We start from the raw sequence: 15504 nt of genomic DNA on the forward strand, positions 1-15504 counted from the left end.
AAGTAACTAATGGGTGTAGTATATTCAGAGCTTTAGGGTTGATCTACTTAATATTTTTTTACAAGAGAAGAACAAACTGAAAGGAAATCACCGCCCAGGGCTTGAAATAGGGGTTAGCATCCCGGCGGAATACCTTAGCTCCTTGCCGGAAAGGTTATAAGTTTTGTAAGGAAAAGAAGAGCGGAAGAAAAGAAAATTGTGTTGCGCCCGCCCGTGCTTTACCATGTTGAATTTTTTTAATAAGTAACGCAACGATAATATGATTATGCATATAATATATATTATACCCTTCTATTTCTAGAAAAAAACAATAGCACAATAATATTATAAAGTAAACAAAATGAAAATACCACTACAAGTATCTATGGTCCTCCGTTATCTACATCAAGAGAAGGGTGAGACGTTGGGAAGATTATTAGAACTTTATCCGCAATACAAGCGCACGACTATTTATCGCCACATGAAAAAGAAGATTAATGATACTGGGACAGAGGCAAAGAAGCGCACCGGAAGGCCCCCCAAAGTTTCAGACAGAGATCGCAGACGTGTACTTGGCGCAATGCGCAAATTGAAGGAGGAGTACGGTACTTTCAATGCTACACACATACGTCGCCGAGCTGAACTCTACCACCTTGCCCCGAGGACCGTGCGCAGAATTTTAAACGACGCAGGCTACAAATATAAACAATGCCGAAGGAAAGGAATTTTATTAAAGGGAGACCTCAAGAAAAGACTCAAATTTGCAAAAAGGTGTAAAAAGCTCCCAGCAAACTTTTGGAAAGAGGGGATTGCATTTTACCTTGACGGGGTTTCCTTTGTCCACAAAACCAACCCTTGCGATTACGCAAAAACTTGTCGAACGAGAACCTACATGAGAAAAGGGGAAGAATTGGATTTGTATAACACTGCAAAGGGGAAGAAAGAAGGAGTCGGTTCCCGCACTGCAAAATTCTTTTGCGCCATAGCGTACGGCAGAGGTTTTATGGAATGTCATCATTACACGGAGAGACTGAACGGACAGTTCTGTGAGGACTATATCAGGGAGCGGTTTCCAGAAATGTTTCAAGTGTCGGCCAATCCAAAAGGAAAGTTATTTTTACAAGATGGAGACCCTAGCCAAAACTCTGCAGCTGCACAGTTGGCCATGGATGCTGTAGGATGCCGTCTCTTCAAGATACCGGCACGCAGTCCGGATCTCAACCCCATAGAGAACGCGTTTCACAACATACGCAGGAAGCTTAACGAAGACGCTTTGGAGGGAAAGATTGAACATGAAACCTTTGAGCAGTTCTGTAGACGAGTTCGCAAGACAATCTTAGAATACAGCCCAGAAGTCATCGACCGCACTATTGACTCTATGCCTAAACGCATTGATTTGGTTATCGAAAAGAAAGGAATAAGAACCAAGTATTGATGGCATGAAAATGGTGAGAATGATAGATCTGTTATGTATAAATATCAAGTTCAGAATTGTTTTCATTTTCCAAATTTTTCATTTTGAGAGAGCTCCCAAAAAATTTCAGCAAAGGTTTCACTGGTTTCAAGTGTTTTCCAACGGTGTCCGGACCGGACACCGTTCATAATAAAAATAAAAATTTAAATTTATTTTTTATATTGAACGGTGTCCGGTCCGGACACCGTTAAAAGTGCCTGTTCTCACATGAAAAATTTGAAAAATAATTCAAACTCTGAAAGCATTATAATATAAACAACATTATATATATAGCAATCAACCTAGGAAAGCATAAATCTTGCGAAACATCTACCACAGGGTTCCATTTTCTGAATCACTCGCAAGGGTCGATAAAATTCAAAATAGTTCCAACGATTATCCATCATCTTGGTATTGCTCTTGTCGATTGTCTTACCATCCGTTTTGACTAACATTGCATCCATGGTCGCGAATATGGGCGTCTTAGCCTCCCAGACAACGTCTTCGGGTTTGAGGTTTTGGGCATGGGAATGTGGATAGGCCACCCCTCTAGCAAATTTAGCAAGTCTGACCATGGGATGACTTTTTCAGACCAACGGAAGTCGTTAAGGAGAACGACTTCTTTTTTTTCCGCCCCAACCCATGCAAAAGTACCCGTTGCGGGTGAAGAAAAGGTATCATAAATTTTTAGGAGTGGCTGCAAAAGAAACGTTTTACCACAATTCGACAGGCCGTACAAACAGACATTGTTCATTTTGTCGCGCCCAAATTCCAAAGCCTTCAAAACTACCGCTTTAAAATTCTGAACGTTAATGTCGTTTCTTTCTAACACCTCTACAGCGCACAACTTAAATCTGTCATTACAAACACACTCCATGTTCCTTGCCTCTCTTAATATTTCCATCCTGGACATCTTCTTTCTCTCTGCCTTTTTCTTTGAATCCTTAACACCCCAAGCTGTCTTGATCATTTCTTTCTTCTTAGCTCCAGGCATCCTCATGACTAATCTCAGTAAGTCCTCCTTTCCTTCATCATATTGCAATCTTGCCTGTAAAAGAAGCTCATCATTGGTTCTCACGTTCTGTCTTGTTATTAGTTCATAAACTGCGATCTCGTCTAATTTTTCTTTCCCTCTCCTACCCCCATCATACCTTCCTCTCTTTCTTGGTTCATCTTGCTCACTATCCTCATCATCACTACCATCATCCATTCTTGACTTGTTCATTTTGGAAGCGGTCGCAGCAGCAGTTCTCGGTCTATTCAAAAGGTACGGGTGGTTCTCGGACTCTATATAATCTTCATCCTCCTTCCTGATGTAATCAAAAGCGTCCTCGTAACTGGTGTGGAATTCTCTAAAATGGCATTTAACCTTTGGGTACTTCAAGTCAAATTTATTTTTAATGTCCACAAAGCGCGTTCTATTTTCCAATTTAATGGCTAAATGATAGTGCGGGTTGCCATCTCGGTGGGATTCCTTGCACGCAGACCAATGTTTGACAGCGCTCTCTCCACCAAACGCCTCAACCCAGATCTTTGCAAAATGCTCGCGGGTGGGAACAACCTCAATGTCAGCCTGACTGTAAGTGATTAAATAAGTCTGCCTCCTCTGCTGGGACGATTCCCCTTCACTGCTCCTCCTTTTATCTTTTTTGTTTTTGCTAGCCATTTTTACTTTTATTAGCACTGTAAATATAAGAAAGTTTATTTAGTACCTATATTGAGATTTTTAAAGCCTTGTACATATAGTATATTTACGAGTTTATTTTCATTTAAGTAGTATTTTACCATAGTATTGTTGTTTTTGTTTTTGTCTCTTATGTTTTTTTGTCCTGGACCTGCTGAAACACCCATTTTCGAGTCCTTTTGCACGATTTGTTTTGAAAAAAATTCGAATTTTTCCCGCTGCACGAAAACGAGGCTGCGACCTCATTTCCCGTTTTTCAAAATGTAAACAAACAAAATGGTAGCCAGAATAGTGTACGGAAGCATGCTACTGCAGTCTCAGAGCGTTTTTTTGCATTTTTTTGGAAATTTTGGTCCTTTTCTCAAGAATTTCTTTCGATTTGAAAAAACAGACAATATCGGCCAAAAGTAAATGGAATTTTACCCATTCTACTGGTGTTTTCCTGTTGCCCTCCCCTTCCCCCTCCCTACAATGTTGCTGAGTCAGTTTGAGGTCTCTCATGCTCAAATTCAACATTGTAGAGGGGGGAGAAGGGGGGAGAGTGGCAATTGTCATAGAAAATTAAAGAAATTCCATTACTTTTGGCCATTATTGAAGCCTTAGAACACCCCCTAACCACCTATTTTTGCTATGCTTTCGCCGCGTTTACGCCTGCCAAGCCAAACAAAGTTCAATCATGCATCAAATTTTAAATACTTAAAAAGAGAATTTTCAAAAATTTGTCTGGGTCTTGTTTTTTTTTTATACTCAACGTTGGTGTATTACTAAATGTAAACAAAACAGGCGAACAAATCTTTAATTCACCAAATTGTGATGAGAGACTTAACTTTCTTAATCAGATTTGAAAATTTGATATTGTTATGTCAGCTTCTTTCTTTTCCCAAAATAATGAAAGCTATCTTTTTATTTTAGGCAATCGATTATGAATTGTACAGCATTGTTTTTACATCCCCGGAAACAATTTTGGAGAAGAATCGGAATATTCTGAAACAAAATCAATTCACCAAACGTATTGTCGGTATTGCTGTTGATGAAAGTCACTGTGTTAAGAAATGGTATGATGATTGGTACTATTTCAGACTGTTTTTTATTTTGATGACTTTACCCTATTGTGAAAGTCGTAAAAATGTAAGATTTGCATTATCTTTAAGGTGATTATTCACAACTTTTTAAAGGATAGGAAGGAACTTGTGTAGTTAATTTTACTACAATAGGTGTATATTGAAAATAGTATTTTTCTTGGTATATAGCTTTGACTAACATGATAGACTTTTTTTCAAAAAGGACGTCCTATTGAATAATTATGTAGTCCAGCCATAAAAACAATGATAGAGCCATGCATAATTAATGTATCATGCATATTGTAATAATTATATGCATGGTTTTATCATTGTTTTTCTGCTGGACGACATAATTATTCAACAGGGTGGCCTCTTTGAAAAAAGGTCTATTGACCAAGCAAAGAAAAAGAAATCATCTTTACATCATATCCTTAAATCTATTGGAAAGCTTTGAATACCTTTGTTTAAAACAATACGAAAGATAATCAGCAAAATTTCACCACCCAGAAAATTGACAACAAATTTTAAAAACGTTTATTTTCAGAAGAACACTATTGAATGATGAATAAATACCAAAGATTTTTTCTAAATTCTATTAATTTCTATTTTTTTCAGAGGAGAAGGTGATAAAGATTCTAATGCTTTTCGTAAATGGTACGGAAGATTGTCAGAAATTCGATCATTTTTATCAGCAGAAACACCCATGATAGCTATGACAGCCACAGCAACCTCAAGTGTACGTCAAGATATAATCGATAGTCTGGAGCTGTATCAACCCTATATTTCTGTGGCTGTTCCATTTAAGCCAAATGTCAAGTATTTCCTACACTGCAATTCAACAAGAAATGTTGAACAGATTTTTTTGCCTTATGTCAAGGACATTCAGAACAATGGCTTTGAGGCTGAACGTGTAATTGTTTTTTGTCGGACGTCCCACCTTCTAAGGAAACTATTTGCTTTATTTGATGGCAAGTTCTCGTCAAATTATCCTGACCTCCTGGTAAGACCATATGCACGCTACCATGCCCATACCGACGATGAAGTTAAAGCTATGATTAACGATTCGTTGGCACAGCCTTATGGAAAAGTTCGCTTCTTGATGGCATCAATCGCAATTGGTATGGGGGTTGATTGTAAAGGACTTTACACCGTAATCCATTTTGGAGCCCCTAGTGATATTGATGATTATTTCCAAGAATCAGGAAGAGTTGGTCGGGATGGAGCCCAAAGTCAAGCCATTTTGTTGACATTCCCTCGCTGTCTAATATCACCCAATATATCAAAAGCCATGAAAGAATATTGTAAAAATACAGAAAAATGCAGAAGACAAATTTTGATGGGACAATACAGCACTGATTCGTTCAATATCACACCACTCCACCTCTGTTGTGATGTATGTGAAAAAAACTGTGAATGTGGCCAAAAAGACTGCCAGTCTTACAGATTGACCACCTTTGAAGTAAATGAAGAGACTCTCCTGGTACCCAAAGAATGTTCTTTGAATTCTGATGGCATTCAGATTACAAATGAACTATCTAAATTGAGAAAGTCGTTACTAGTTGTCAGCAATGTCATTTCACCAAGTATTTCCTCAGGATTCCCTCTTGAAGCTGTTGATGAAATTGTGAGTATAGCTTCAAAAACTGTCACTGAGGAGGATCTATACACAAAGACTACACTAATGAATCAAGAAATGATTCCTAGAGTTTTGGAAATTTTGACACGAGCTGTGAACTCTTTGAAATGAAAAACTACGACGATGAATACTATTTTTCAAGTGATGATAATGAATCAGATTCTGAAAACGAAAATAGACGCTATCGATTCGGCAATAGTTCTCTTACTGAGAGTGACAGTGATTAAAATACTTTTTTATCCCAATTGACTATAGCATTATACTGCTTTATTTTCTTTTTTATTTGAATATTTTTTATTTCTGATTTCTGATTGGTCACTAATACTTATCCATGTGTAGATAGAAGTTTCACAAAAAACTTGATCCGTAATAAGTTCAATTACCTAAATAAGGTGGTACACAAATAGTTTTTTTTGTAACCTTCCTTTCTGGTTTGTCTTCCCAACCAATTCATCCTGTACCCTTTTAATAATATTAATAGTTACGAAAAGAGCAGAACATGTTACTAAACACAAAATCTTATTGTAAAATTTATATAGAAGAACCTACTATTTGAAAGGCCTCTATCATTGCTTTTTTTGTGAACAGTACACGCTTTTTTTATAAGAATAGTGTACTTCGGCTGAGGGTCAAGTATTGCCAAATAAATTGCTAAAATTGAGGGTGAAATTTTCTTAATGTAGTCTTAAATTTTCAGACTTGATCTTCATACAACCATGAGAAATGACCTTTTTGAGAGTTTGGTACTTTTTTGTGCATATTTGGAGCTAAAATTATATTTCTGCTGTAAAATTTTAACTTAATTCTAACAAAAAAACCTAGTTATTTTTGTTACCAAATAGAAAACGACAATATTCTTATTAAAATCTATGAAATTCACCATGGAGGGTGTTCTTACGATTTGTCCAGTTTTCACCCTGATATTCTTATAGAAGGTATTCTTATAAAAAAAAGTATGTATTGTTTATTGAAATTTAATAGTTTTTTTGATTGTGTATAACATAAAAGATTATAACCTATTTTTGATCATCTGCAATGATAACTGTTTGCCAACTTTAAAATCATGTTTTCGTTTCTTAAAGAACTCCAAACAAAAGTGTGCATCCCTTTTTTCAAGGGGTCTAGCAGTTATTCCGGTACACTTTTTGTATTAACTGATTTTTGGTAATTTTTTTTTCGAAATCGAACATTTCTTAAATTTTGTTCTTTTAAAAATTTTCAATTTTTTTTTACCAACCAAAACTGCATTTTTGCAAATTTGATGAAGGGACCACCCCTCTAACAAGTGTCATGGTTTTTTTGGGTTAACTGCTTGACCCCCTCCTGCTATATTCAATTTTAACACTGTCAATACACTGAAGGCTATCTATCAGTTTCATCAAAACAAATTAAATGGTGTTACATTCAATCTGTAAACTTCCAAAATCTTACTCTTCGGCAGCTAATTGTGGGGGGAGGGGAGAGGGGGAGGGCCTGTCTCTTCGAAAAAAACATAAACGGGAGGAGTATTAATAAATGGAAATGTGTGGTTTTCTATAAAATATAGTTATCAGGGGTGGCTGACATCAAGAGGGGGAGAGGTAACATCGAAAATGTCAAATATAAAACTTTGAAAGACTAAAATTGAGCTGTTCATATTATGATACCTTCAGAGAAGAAATTTTGGCGGAATTTATTTTGACCATTTGATAAAGATTTTAAATTTGGCGGGAAGATATTTTGGCGAATTTGGTGAATTTTTAGGCAAGATTTCTTCTCTTAAGGTATTTGACTTACTAAATTAAACCCCTGCATTTTATTTCAATATTTGTTTGAATTTCTTAAAAGGAAGGCACTTATCATATTGTTGATATTTATTTGAATTTTCGATTTTAAGATTCAATGTCAGGTCCAGAGGGGTGTGGTCGGTATTTTATGAAGTGGTTTTTTGGCAAAAAATTTACAATGGAGGGTTCTATCGCCGAGGCTGACTATAATTCTGTGACCAGCTTTTACATGACTTTTTATGAGTACATATACCATGACCTAAGATTATTTTTTCCAAGGAAGGAGAAAAAATTAGGGATAAGCCCCAAACAACGCCATTAAGGTGATCTGGGCGTTGTCTAGAAACGCCATGCTTTCATTATTAGAATAATCAATTACATGCAATAAAGCTTTTAGGAAGCTAGAATAACTTTTTAGAGAATTGAGAGACTGCATTATTTGGGCCCTTTCTTAATAGAAACTAGAAGAAAAAAAACTTTGAATAAATCTAAACTTTAAAAAATGTATGTTTGTAAATATTAAGGTTGTTAAATTCATTCATTACTGTGTCTAATGCCCATTCTTTGCAAGATGTTGCATCAATGCCATTGAAAACGTTCTTGGGAAAAGCAGGGAACCTTTTGTCAGCTCTTCCATTTGGATCACATTGAAAAAGGTTTTAACTTTGGAATTGTTCTGCAAGCTCCAGAACATCAGCTTTCCAATCAGGAGATGTGTGTTTCCCAGATGGATTTGAAACATTGGCTTCCGTATCGAATTTTCCAACAATCTCTCTCATTTTATCATAAGATCTGCTAACCCTTTCTTTAGACTGGTCGGTTAGCTTTCCTTGAAAATGTTTGAGCTCCTCTTTTGCGTATTTATTACGATGTTCGAGCTCACGATCGAGCTCGACATTGCCATCGTATCTGCCAGTATTGTTAACTGTCCTGTTCCACTTCAACTCAAAAGCAAGATCAGGTGGTAAAAGGTTGTTTATTTGAGCAAGTAGCTGCAATGAATAAAATCCATATTTGGACCTGTGGTCAATTTTGAATAAAACCACGAAAAACTTGTACAACCTTAGGATTCGCTCACCATCACCATATCTTCGAGCATCTGCAAAATTTTTGACCAAATAGCCCAGCATCAAAGCATTCTTGCTGTAATTTACAACATGGTCTTCTCCGGGATCTGCACTTTCATCTTTTGTTTCACCTTTGTGCTCCTTTTTAAGGTGGGCAATCAAACTGGACTTTCGTTTGTATGATTTGTTGCAAAATTTACAATCATAGATTATGGCACTGGCAGCTATATCTGGCGTTTCAGCAATGACATAACTTTGAACGAACTGCTTGATCGAAGTTCCCAGTATTTCCTTGTTTTGGTCAGTTGGTTCTTTCAAGGTCGATAAGTCGATTTCTTTGCTTTGAATAAACTGATGAAAAGCCGTTAGCAGCATGGCTTCGGTATACTTGCTAAGTAACTCTTCACAAGCATTAACACACTGCATGGGCTCTTTCGTCACATTTCGAGCGTTTCAACGTCGCTGGAGGATGATGCGTCATACAGGAAGTGCCATACAACCTTAAAATAAAGTTACAAATGAATAATAGAATATCTTGCAAAAAGTTGGAACATTCCGTCTAAAGATTTTAAAAATAATATCACAAAGAAAAAATCTTTACTACAAAGAACACATTTCTAAAGGCCCAGCTTTTCAAAATTGCACCGAATAAATTTGACCCCTTTCTTACTCACTCCACAGAAATACTCGATTAAAAAAACAACTTTATATTATTGAATTTCATAATATCTTTCAACATAAATTGAGAAATACCTCCATAAAATTTCCATAAGTATGAAAATCCGCTAAGGCTGGAATTAAACCCTCCAATCTTTTGGCTACGGTGGTCGAACATCTCAAATTCTCTTGGCCATTAGTCTCTCTTTCCACAGTCAGCAAATCTCCAACTGAAAACGTTTTGACCAACTCTCCATCTTCGAGACAGGGAACCATCGTGTGCAGGTCTTTCATGATTTCAATTATATCTTCGGTTTTATTTTCGTTTTTGTTCAGTATACCAAGTGATGTCTTAAAAAAGGGAGAAAGTTATAGTCATCATTTCAATTTACCCAATACTGATAAAGGGTGTGAAAAAGGGACCATTATGGCTCGCACATACACAACACCTATTTTTCCTACTTAACTATCCCTCCCCTGGAAAAGGCCTCAAAACAGATATTAAACAGGGAATTTGTCTTTATAAACCTGGCTTCCATTACAAAGCGTGAATCTAAAACAAAATGCCAAAAGCTTCCCAAAATAGAAACATTTCTTACTATTTCCGATTTTTGTTTGGTTTCTTCCATATGGTCATGGGGTATCACGCTTTGCAAATGATTCTTCATGCAAGACATGTCCTCTCTATATTGCGTTAAATCTCGAAACACGAGTGTAGAAAATTCAGATATGAGATTACATTCATCATCTCTGTTCGGAAAGTAATTGGATAGGTCAATGTCCAGCTTACTTTCAATCGGTGGTTGCTTGATACCTTCCAATTCAACTGAAGCATTGACTCTGTTCTTAACTCCCATAATGTTGAACATATGGTGGTCAATATTTTGCTTTGTCGTCGTTATGTGTCTCCTCACGACTTTGTACTCTAGATTATCTCCAACTAGGACAAATTTCGGAGGGCGTGGAATGTTACCAGACGAAGGACTGTGATTGATGTTAGGTTCCTGAGTGGACGATTGGATGACGTCAGACGAAGTACTGTGATTGACGTTAGGTTGCTGAGTGGACGATTGGATGACGTCAGACGAAGGACTGTGATTGACGTTAGGTTGCTGAGTGAACGATTGGATGACGTCAGACGAAGAAGGACTATTATTGACGTTAGGTTCCTGTGTGAACGATTGGATGACATCAGACGAAGGACTGTGATTGACGTTAGGTTCCTGAGTGGACGATTGGATGACGTCAGACGAAGAAATGTGATTGACGCTAGGTTGCTGAGTGAACGATTGGATGACGTCAGACGAAGGACTGTGATTGACGTTAGGTTGCTGAGTGAACGATTGGATGACGTCAGACGAAGAAGGACTGTTATTGACGTTAGGTTCATGCGTGAACGATTGGATGACATCAGACGAAGGACTGTGATTGACGTTAGGTTCCTGAGTGGACGATTGGATGACGCCAGGCGAAGAAATGTGATTGACGTTAGGTTGCTGAGTGAACGATTGGATGACGTCAGACGAAGGACTGTGATTGACGTTAGGTTCCTGAGTGAACGATTGGATGACGTCATACGAAGAAGGACTGTAATTGACGTTAGGTTGCTGAGTGGACGATTGGATGACGTCAGACGAAGAAGGACTGTGATTTACGTTAGGTTCCTGAGTGAACGATTGGATGCAGTCAGACGAGGGACTGTGATTGACGTTAGGTTCCTGAGTGAACGATTGGACGACGTCATACGAAGAAGGACTGTAATTGAAGTTAGGTTGCTGAGTGGACGATTGGATGACGTTCATGATAGATTTGGATTGTTTTGATGGTGGTGTCGATGTGACGACTCGTTGAAGCTATTGATGATAAAACGAAATAATTATCTTTTACCTACTTTTTACTTCTGGTCTATTTTGACACACGTTTGCAAAGATAATGCTTATTTGTGCTTGGATATTGATCTCCAAAATTTCATATTTATGAAACAGGTAGTTAACAGTAAAAGTAAAGTCTGTCTACTTTCTTTTACAGATTTCATCGAAATTGTCTCAGAAAATTTTTGTCTGATAATATTCCACTCACACGTATATTCCCAACGCAAACAAAATCGTAATCTAATCAGTGATGTGATCTAATCTAAATTCTATCCACTGCTAGTTATATTTAGATAAACGTTGGTTTACTAACCTGGAAATCGAAGTCGAATGAAGTATCAGGTGTTGAAACATCGACTGGGAGAACTGGCACCTCTTCATCCAGCAAATCTGCTATTGCTCGGTCAGACTCTTCTGTATCAAATACTTCCATTTCTTCCTCGATTGTATCCTCAAGTAGACGAAATTTTGGTTTCATGATAGCTGCTTTATCTAGGAAACTACTTTCCACATTGAACAAATTGACTGGACAGTCGCCTTTTGTTAGAACCAACTCTTTTTCTTCATCCATCATTTGAGCTTTGGCTGCTTCCTTCGTTGCCTGCCTGTATTTGACTATGTCCCTTCCCCATTCCTTGATTGTATTTCTATGACCCTTGCCCAACTCTGTTTGTTTTGATAGTGTTTCTTTGTATGATACGCATGTCTGCAGTGCGTTAAATCTATTGAAGCATTGTTTGTCAGCCTTTCCCTTCTTAAGAATAATGCTATTCATAACGGCGCAACGGTTTAGCATTCGATTTCTGCACATCAGTAGCGAATTAACAGCATTCATGACGGCCGGTATAGATGTTTCCAGTTTCTTGTGTTTATTTCTGTTTTCACGTGGATTCTTTGCGATACTAACAATTGATTTAAATGTATAAGGTGCAACCGATTGAAGTTCTTGATACTGAGCATCATACGACAGTTCTGTGAGTTGTGATACATCATGGCAACGAAACGTCGTTGTTTTGTTATTATTTGAGCAAATCTGTTTAATCTCACGTTTGATATTTTTTCTGGACGAATTTCATGACAATATTCTCAATTTCACAGTCTTCGGGTTTTATACTGGTCAGGATATAATTCAACAGGTGTTTTTTATTGTTAGCCATGGCAAGTTTGATCAATTTTTGTTGCTGCTTTGGAATGTGAATTTCTGCTTCAGTAGAGCCTTTTTCGTCTGTAACCGTCATCTTAAAGAAAAACAAAAAATATTCTGGAAATATATATTTTTTAAATTCCCACTATGTTTTTACACATCTGATGATTGCGATAAGCATGAAACTTTAAGTAATGTATTTTCAACATTGTGAATTTTCGAAAGATATAATTCCGCTACGAAGTATTGAACACTATTTTAATGGTTGTCCAACCAAGATGTTATAAATTCCCACTATGTATTTTTCAAATTTTCGCAGTTACTCAGCGATGACCAAGCCTTTAAACTTAATCATAGAAAAAGTAATTTCGACTTCATCTTAGCAATAATTAGAAAGTTTTTGTAACCATATTTGCATTTACAAAAGTCTTTGGTCTGGGAGCCAATTCATATCTTAGCTAAGTAAGGATAAACTATAGATTTTGGGAATCCTTAACTCTTCTCGTTTTAGAAATAATCGGTCCCCAACGCTAAGTCTTGGTCCAATTTTTAATACTGAGCCTGAGTTTAGGGGTTCGTTTTACCCTTTATAAGAATTTGTATGACATGCATGACATAAACCAATTGACCGAAATTCTACGTGTTCCCAGACAGACCCCTAAAATAATTTTCATTAAGTTAATTAACATTTTAGCGAACAATATTGGAACACAATTTCAAAGTAATTGATAAATTGGCTAATGAAACATAGCAAATTATTCCAGACATAAAAGGGTATTTTATTTAACAAGGGTAAAATGTAATTCCTAAAATTGAGCCCAGTTTGAAAAAAATTGACCAAGAGTTGGTGCTGGGGAAAGATCCTAAAATTTAAATAATAGATTCCCTAAATCGGTTATTTGAATAAGATATTAAGACTACATCATTTACTTTTGGCTCCTTTTGAAAATCTCTATCTCCACAATTACTTTCTAATCATTGGTCTTACTTAGGATTTTCCTTCTTATTTCCTCATTATTTTTTAATTTAATGTTTTATTGAATAAGTCGGGTACCGACCAATTACAAAAATCTTAAGACCGTTTTGATAACCAATCCCCCGGGAAGGAGATTGGTTACCACTTTAGGTAAAATGGGTACGATGACGTACCGCTGGGCAGGGTCCCTTTTTCAACCCTCGCGAATCTCTGACAGGTGTCGGTCCAAAATCAAGAAATGGCTCTGACATGGTTGGAATCTTGAAGTATTCTTTGACTGACTGGGACAAAAATCCTGGAACTTAAGTGAAACAACGAAAACAAACTGACTGGGTTAACTTTAAATAACTTTTTGTCATTTTAGCACTCTTTTACAAGGAATTGTGGAAATTTTAGCATTCTGACTCTGACAGGGTCCATTTTAAGCAACCTGTATCTGACAGGGTCCATTTTTTCAATCAAAGCTAATGCATGAATTTTTCTCTTTTGAATACACCTAGGTCCAAATTACAGTTACTATTGCTTAGTATATCCAAACATTACATAAAAAGCATAATTTGAGGCCCAAAAAATTAATTTTTCTAAGTATAACGATCCTCGCAAAAATTTACCCCGTACTTATAAAGAACGTTTAAATTAGACTGTCACATTTACAATAAACAAATAAACGAATCAAATGCAAAACAAAGCAAAAGTAACTTACTTTCATAGTGGAATTTTTAGCTCCAAGTTTCAAACCATCGAATTGACTTGACAATTTCTTTCTGCTGTTTGGTTCTTTGTTTCCTTTTGACAGTCTCTTTATCTTAGTTCTTATAAATTTTTGTTCACCATGTTTCCTGCCATCCTGGAACACTTCGATTTTTAGGTTTTGCTTTTTAGTGATATTTGAGACAGACCTCAGACAATTTTCACATATGATTCGGAAGTCTGTTGATTGTTGGATTTGGATACATACACACTGCTCCAATTTATTGCAAGCGTCTGTTTTAACATTTTTATCATCGAACAGGCGATGGCGTCGATTTGAAGGAATCTCTTCTGTACATAAAATACAAATGTTAAAAGCACTTGGAGATAGCGATCTACTATATTTCTTTGGAGTATCTGCTTCTTCGTTCGATTCCATATTTCATGTTTTCGATCAAAACTCCAAATCAACTCAAAAGAAAAATTTTTAACACACAACAAATCAACACACATTTTCTTTTTCAAAAAATTATTTTTTTGAGCGGGACACTTTTCTTTTGTTTGGAGTTAGTTAAACGAACAAGAAAGAAAATTTTTCGAAAGAGAAAATTGTTGTGTGTTCTGATTTCTCCTTTTATGTGTTTCGACCAATAGGTGTGCGTCTCGATTGTTTTTTCTAAACCAATCAAATCGATTTATGAAATCAAAACAAACCGTTTTTTTTCCGAACAAGCCCCCTAGATTTTTTTTTTCTTTAACAATAGCAAACCAATATTAATATGAAGCTTTTGGCTTGCACAAAGGTTTCTAGACGACTAAAATTTGTTCCCTCCATTACTTTTTGCTTTATTTCTACTATGTATAAATTAGTCGTCTAGCTTGCTAGACTAACAGCAAGTCAAGTTTTTATCTGATTTCATGTCTTACGAGAATAATATTTTCATTTGCTATTTTGTTTTACTTACAGCAACAGGGTTATAAGCAACCCCAATTTTCGACCCAAGGGCTGGAGCTACCAAGGGTTTTCAGAAATTTACCCTAAAACTTTCCTCGGTTTTTTAGCCCAAAAACCTGCTATTAAGTACAAAATATTTATTTAAATTGCTTTAAAAGAAGGCGTATTTTGACTTTAATCTAATTTGAATTTCGTTACACAAAACTTTCTTTTGTTAGGGGTGTTTATCCGAAGGAGTTGTTTAAAAAAGGGGGCGTTTAGTTATATAGTTTATGTCAAGAGATGGGCGTTAAAAAGAAGATTATGTTTTTTCGAAGTCATAAAGTATCTCCCGGGGGGGGGGGGTATGTGCAGCCCTTAAGGGTACTTTTTTTGAATTTCCAAAGTCTCGCTAAGGGTCGGAAAAATCAGAAAATCAAATTTCAGTCCAACTAAGGGTCGGAAAAATAAGAAAATTTAATCTTTCTACCCCTGAAAGATCGAAATTTGGTCGAAATTGGTCAAATTTGTCCGGCTAAGGGTCGTAAAATTCCCAAAATTTTCTTTTGTTTTCTCCTTGTTAGTC

The 15504-nt window shown here is 36.4% G+C and overlaps 2 protein-coding genes across 2 annotated transcripts; one reads left to right on the forward strand and one right to left on the reverse strand.

The window, feature by feature from the left end:
• Positions 1-3928: 3928 nt before the first annotated feature.
• On the forward strand, positions 3929-6229 carry LOC136813458 (ATP-dependent DNA helicase Q1-like). Its single transcript, XM_067069981.1, has 2 exons — positions 3929-4171; positions 4793-6229. Exon 2 carries the CDS (start codon positions 4881-4883, stop codon positions 5922-5924), a length of 1044 nt encoding a protein of 347 aa, XP_066926082.1. The 5' UTR covers positions 3929-4171; positions 4793-4880; the 3' UTR covers positions 5925-6229.
• Positions 6230-8023: 1794 nt separating this feature from the next.
• LOC136813469 (uncharacterized) lies at positions 8024-14741 on the reverse strand. Its single transcript, XM_067069990.1, has 5 exons — positions 13998-14741; positions 11488-12412; positions 9903-11156; positions 9400-9654; positions 8024-9146 (listed from the first exon to the last, which is right to left on the reverse strand). Exons 2-5 carry the CDS (start codon positions 12007-12009, stop codon positions 9084-9086), a joined length of 2094 nt encoding a protein of 697 aa, XP_066926091.1. The 5' UTR covers positions 12010-12412; positions 13998-14741; the 3' UTR covers positions 8024-9083.
• Between the last annotated feature and the right edge of the window lie 763 nt (positions 14742-15504).

The sequence above is a fragment of the Clytia hemisphaerica genome, unplaced genomic scaffold (genome assembly GCF_902728285.1).
Source record: "Clytia hemisphaerica strain Z4C2 unplaced genomic scaffold, Clytia hemisphaerica genome assembly, whole genome shotgun sequence".
NCBI classification, from domain to species: Eukaryota; Metazoa; Cnidaria; class Hydrozoa; order Leptothecata; family Clytiidae; genus Clytia; species Clytia hemisphaerica.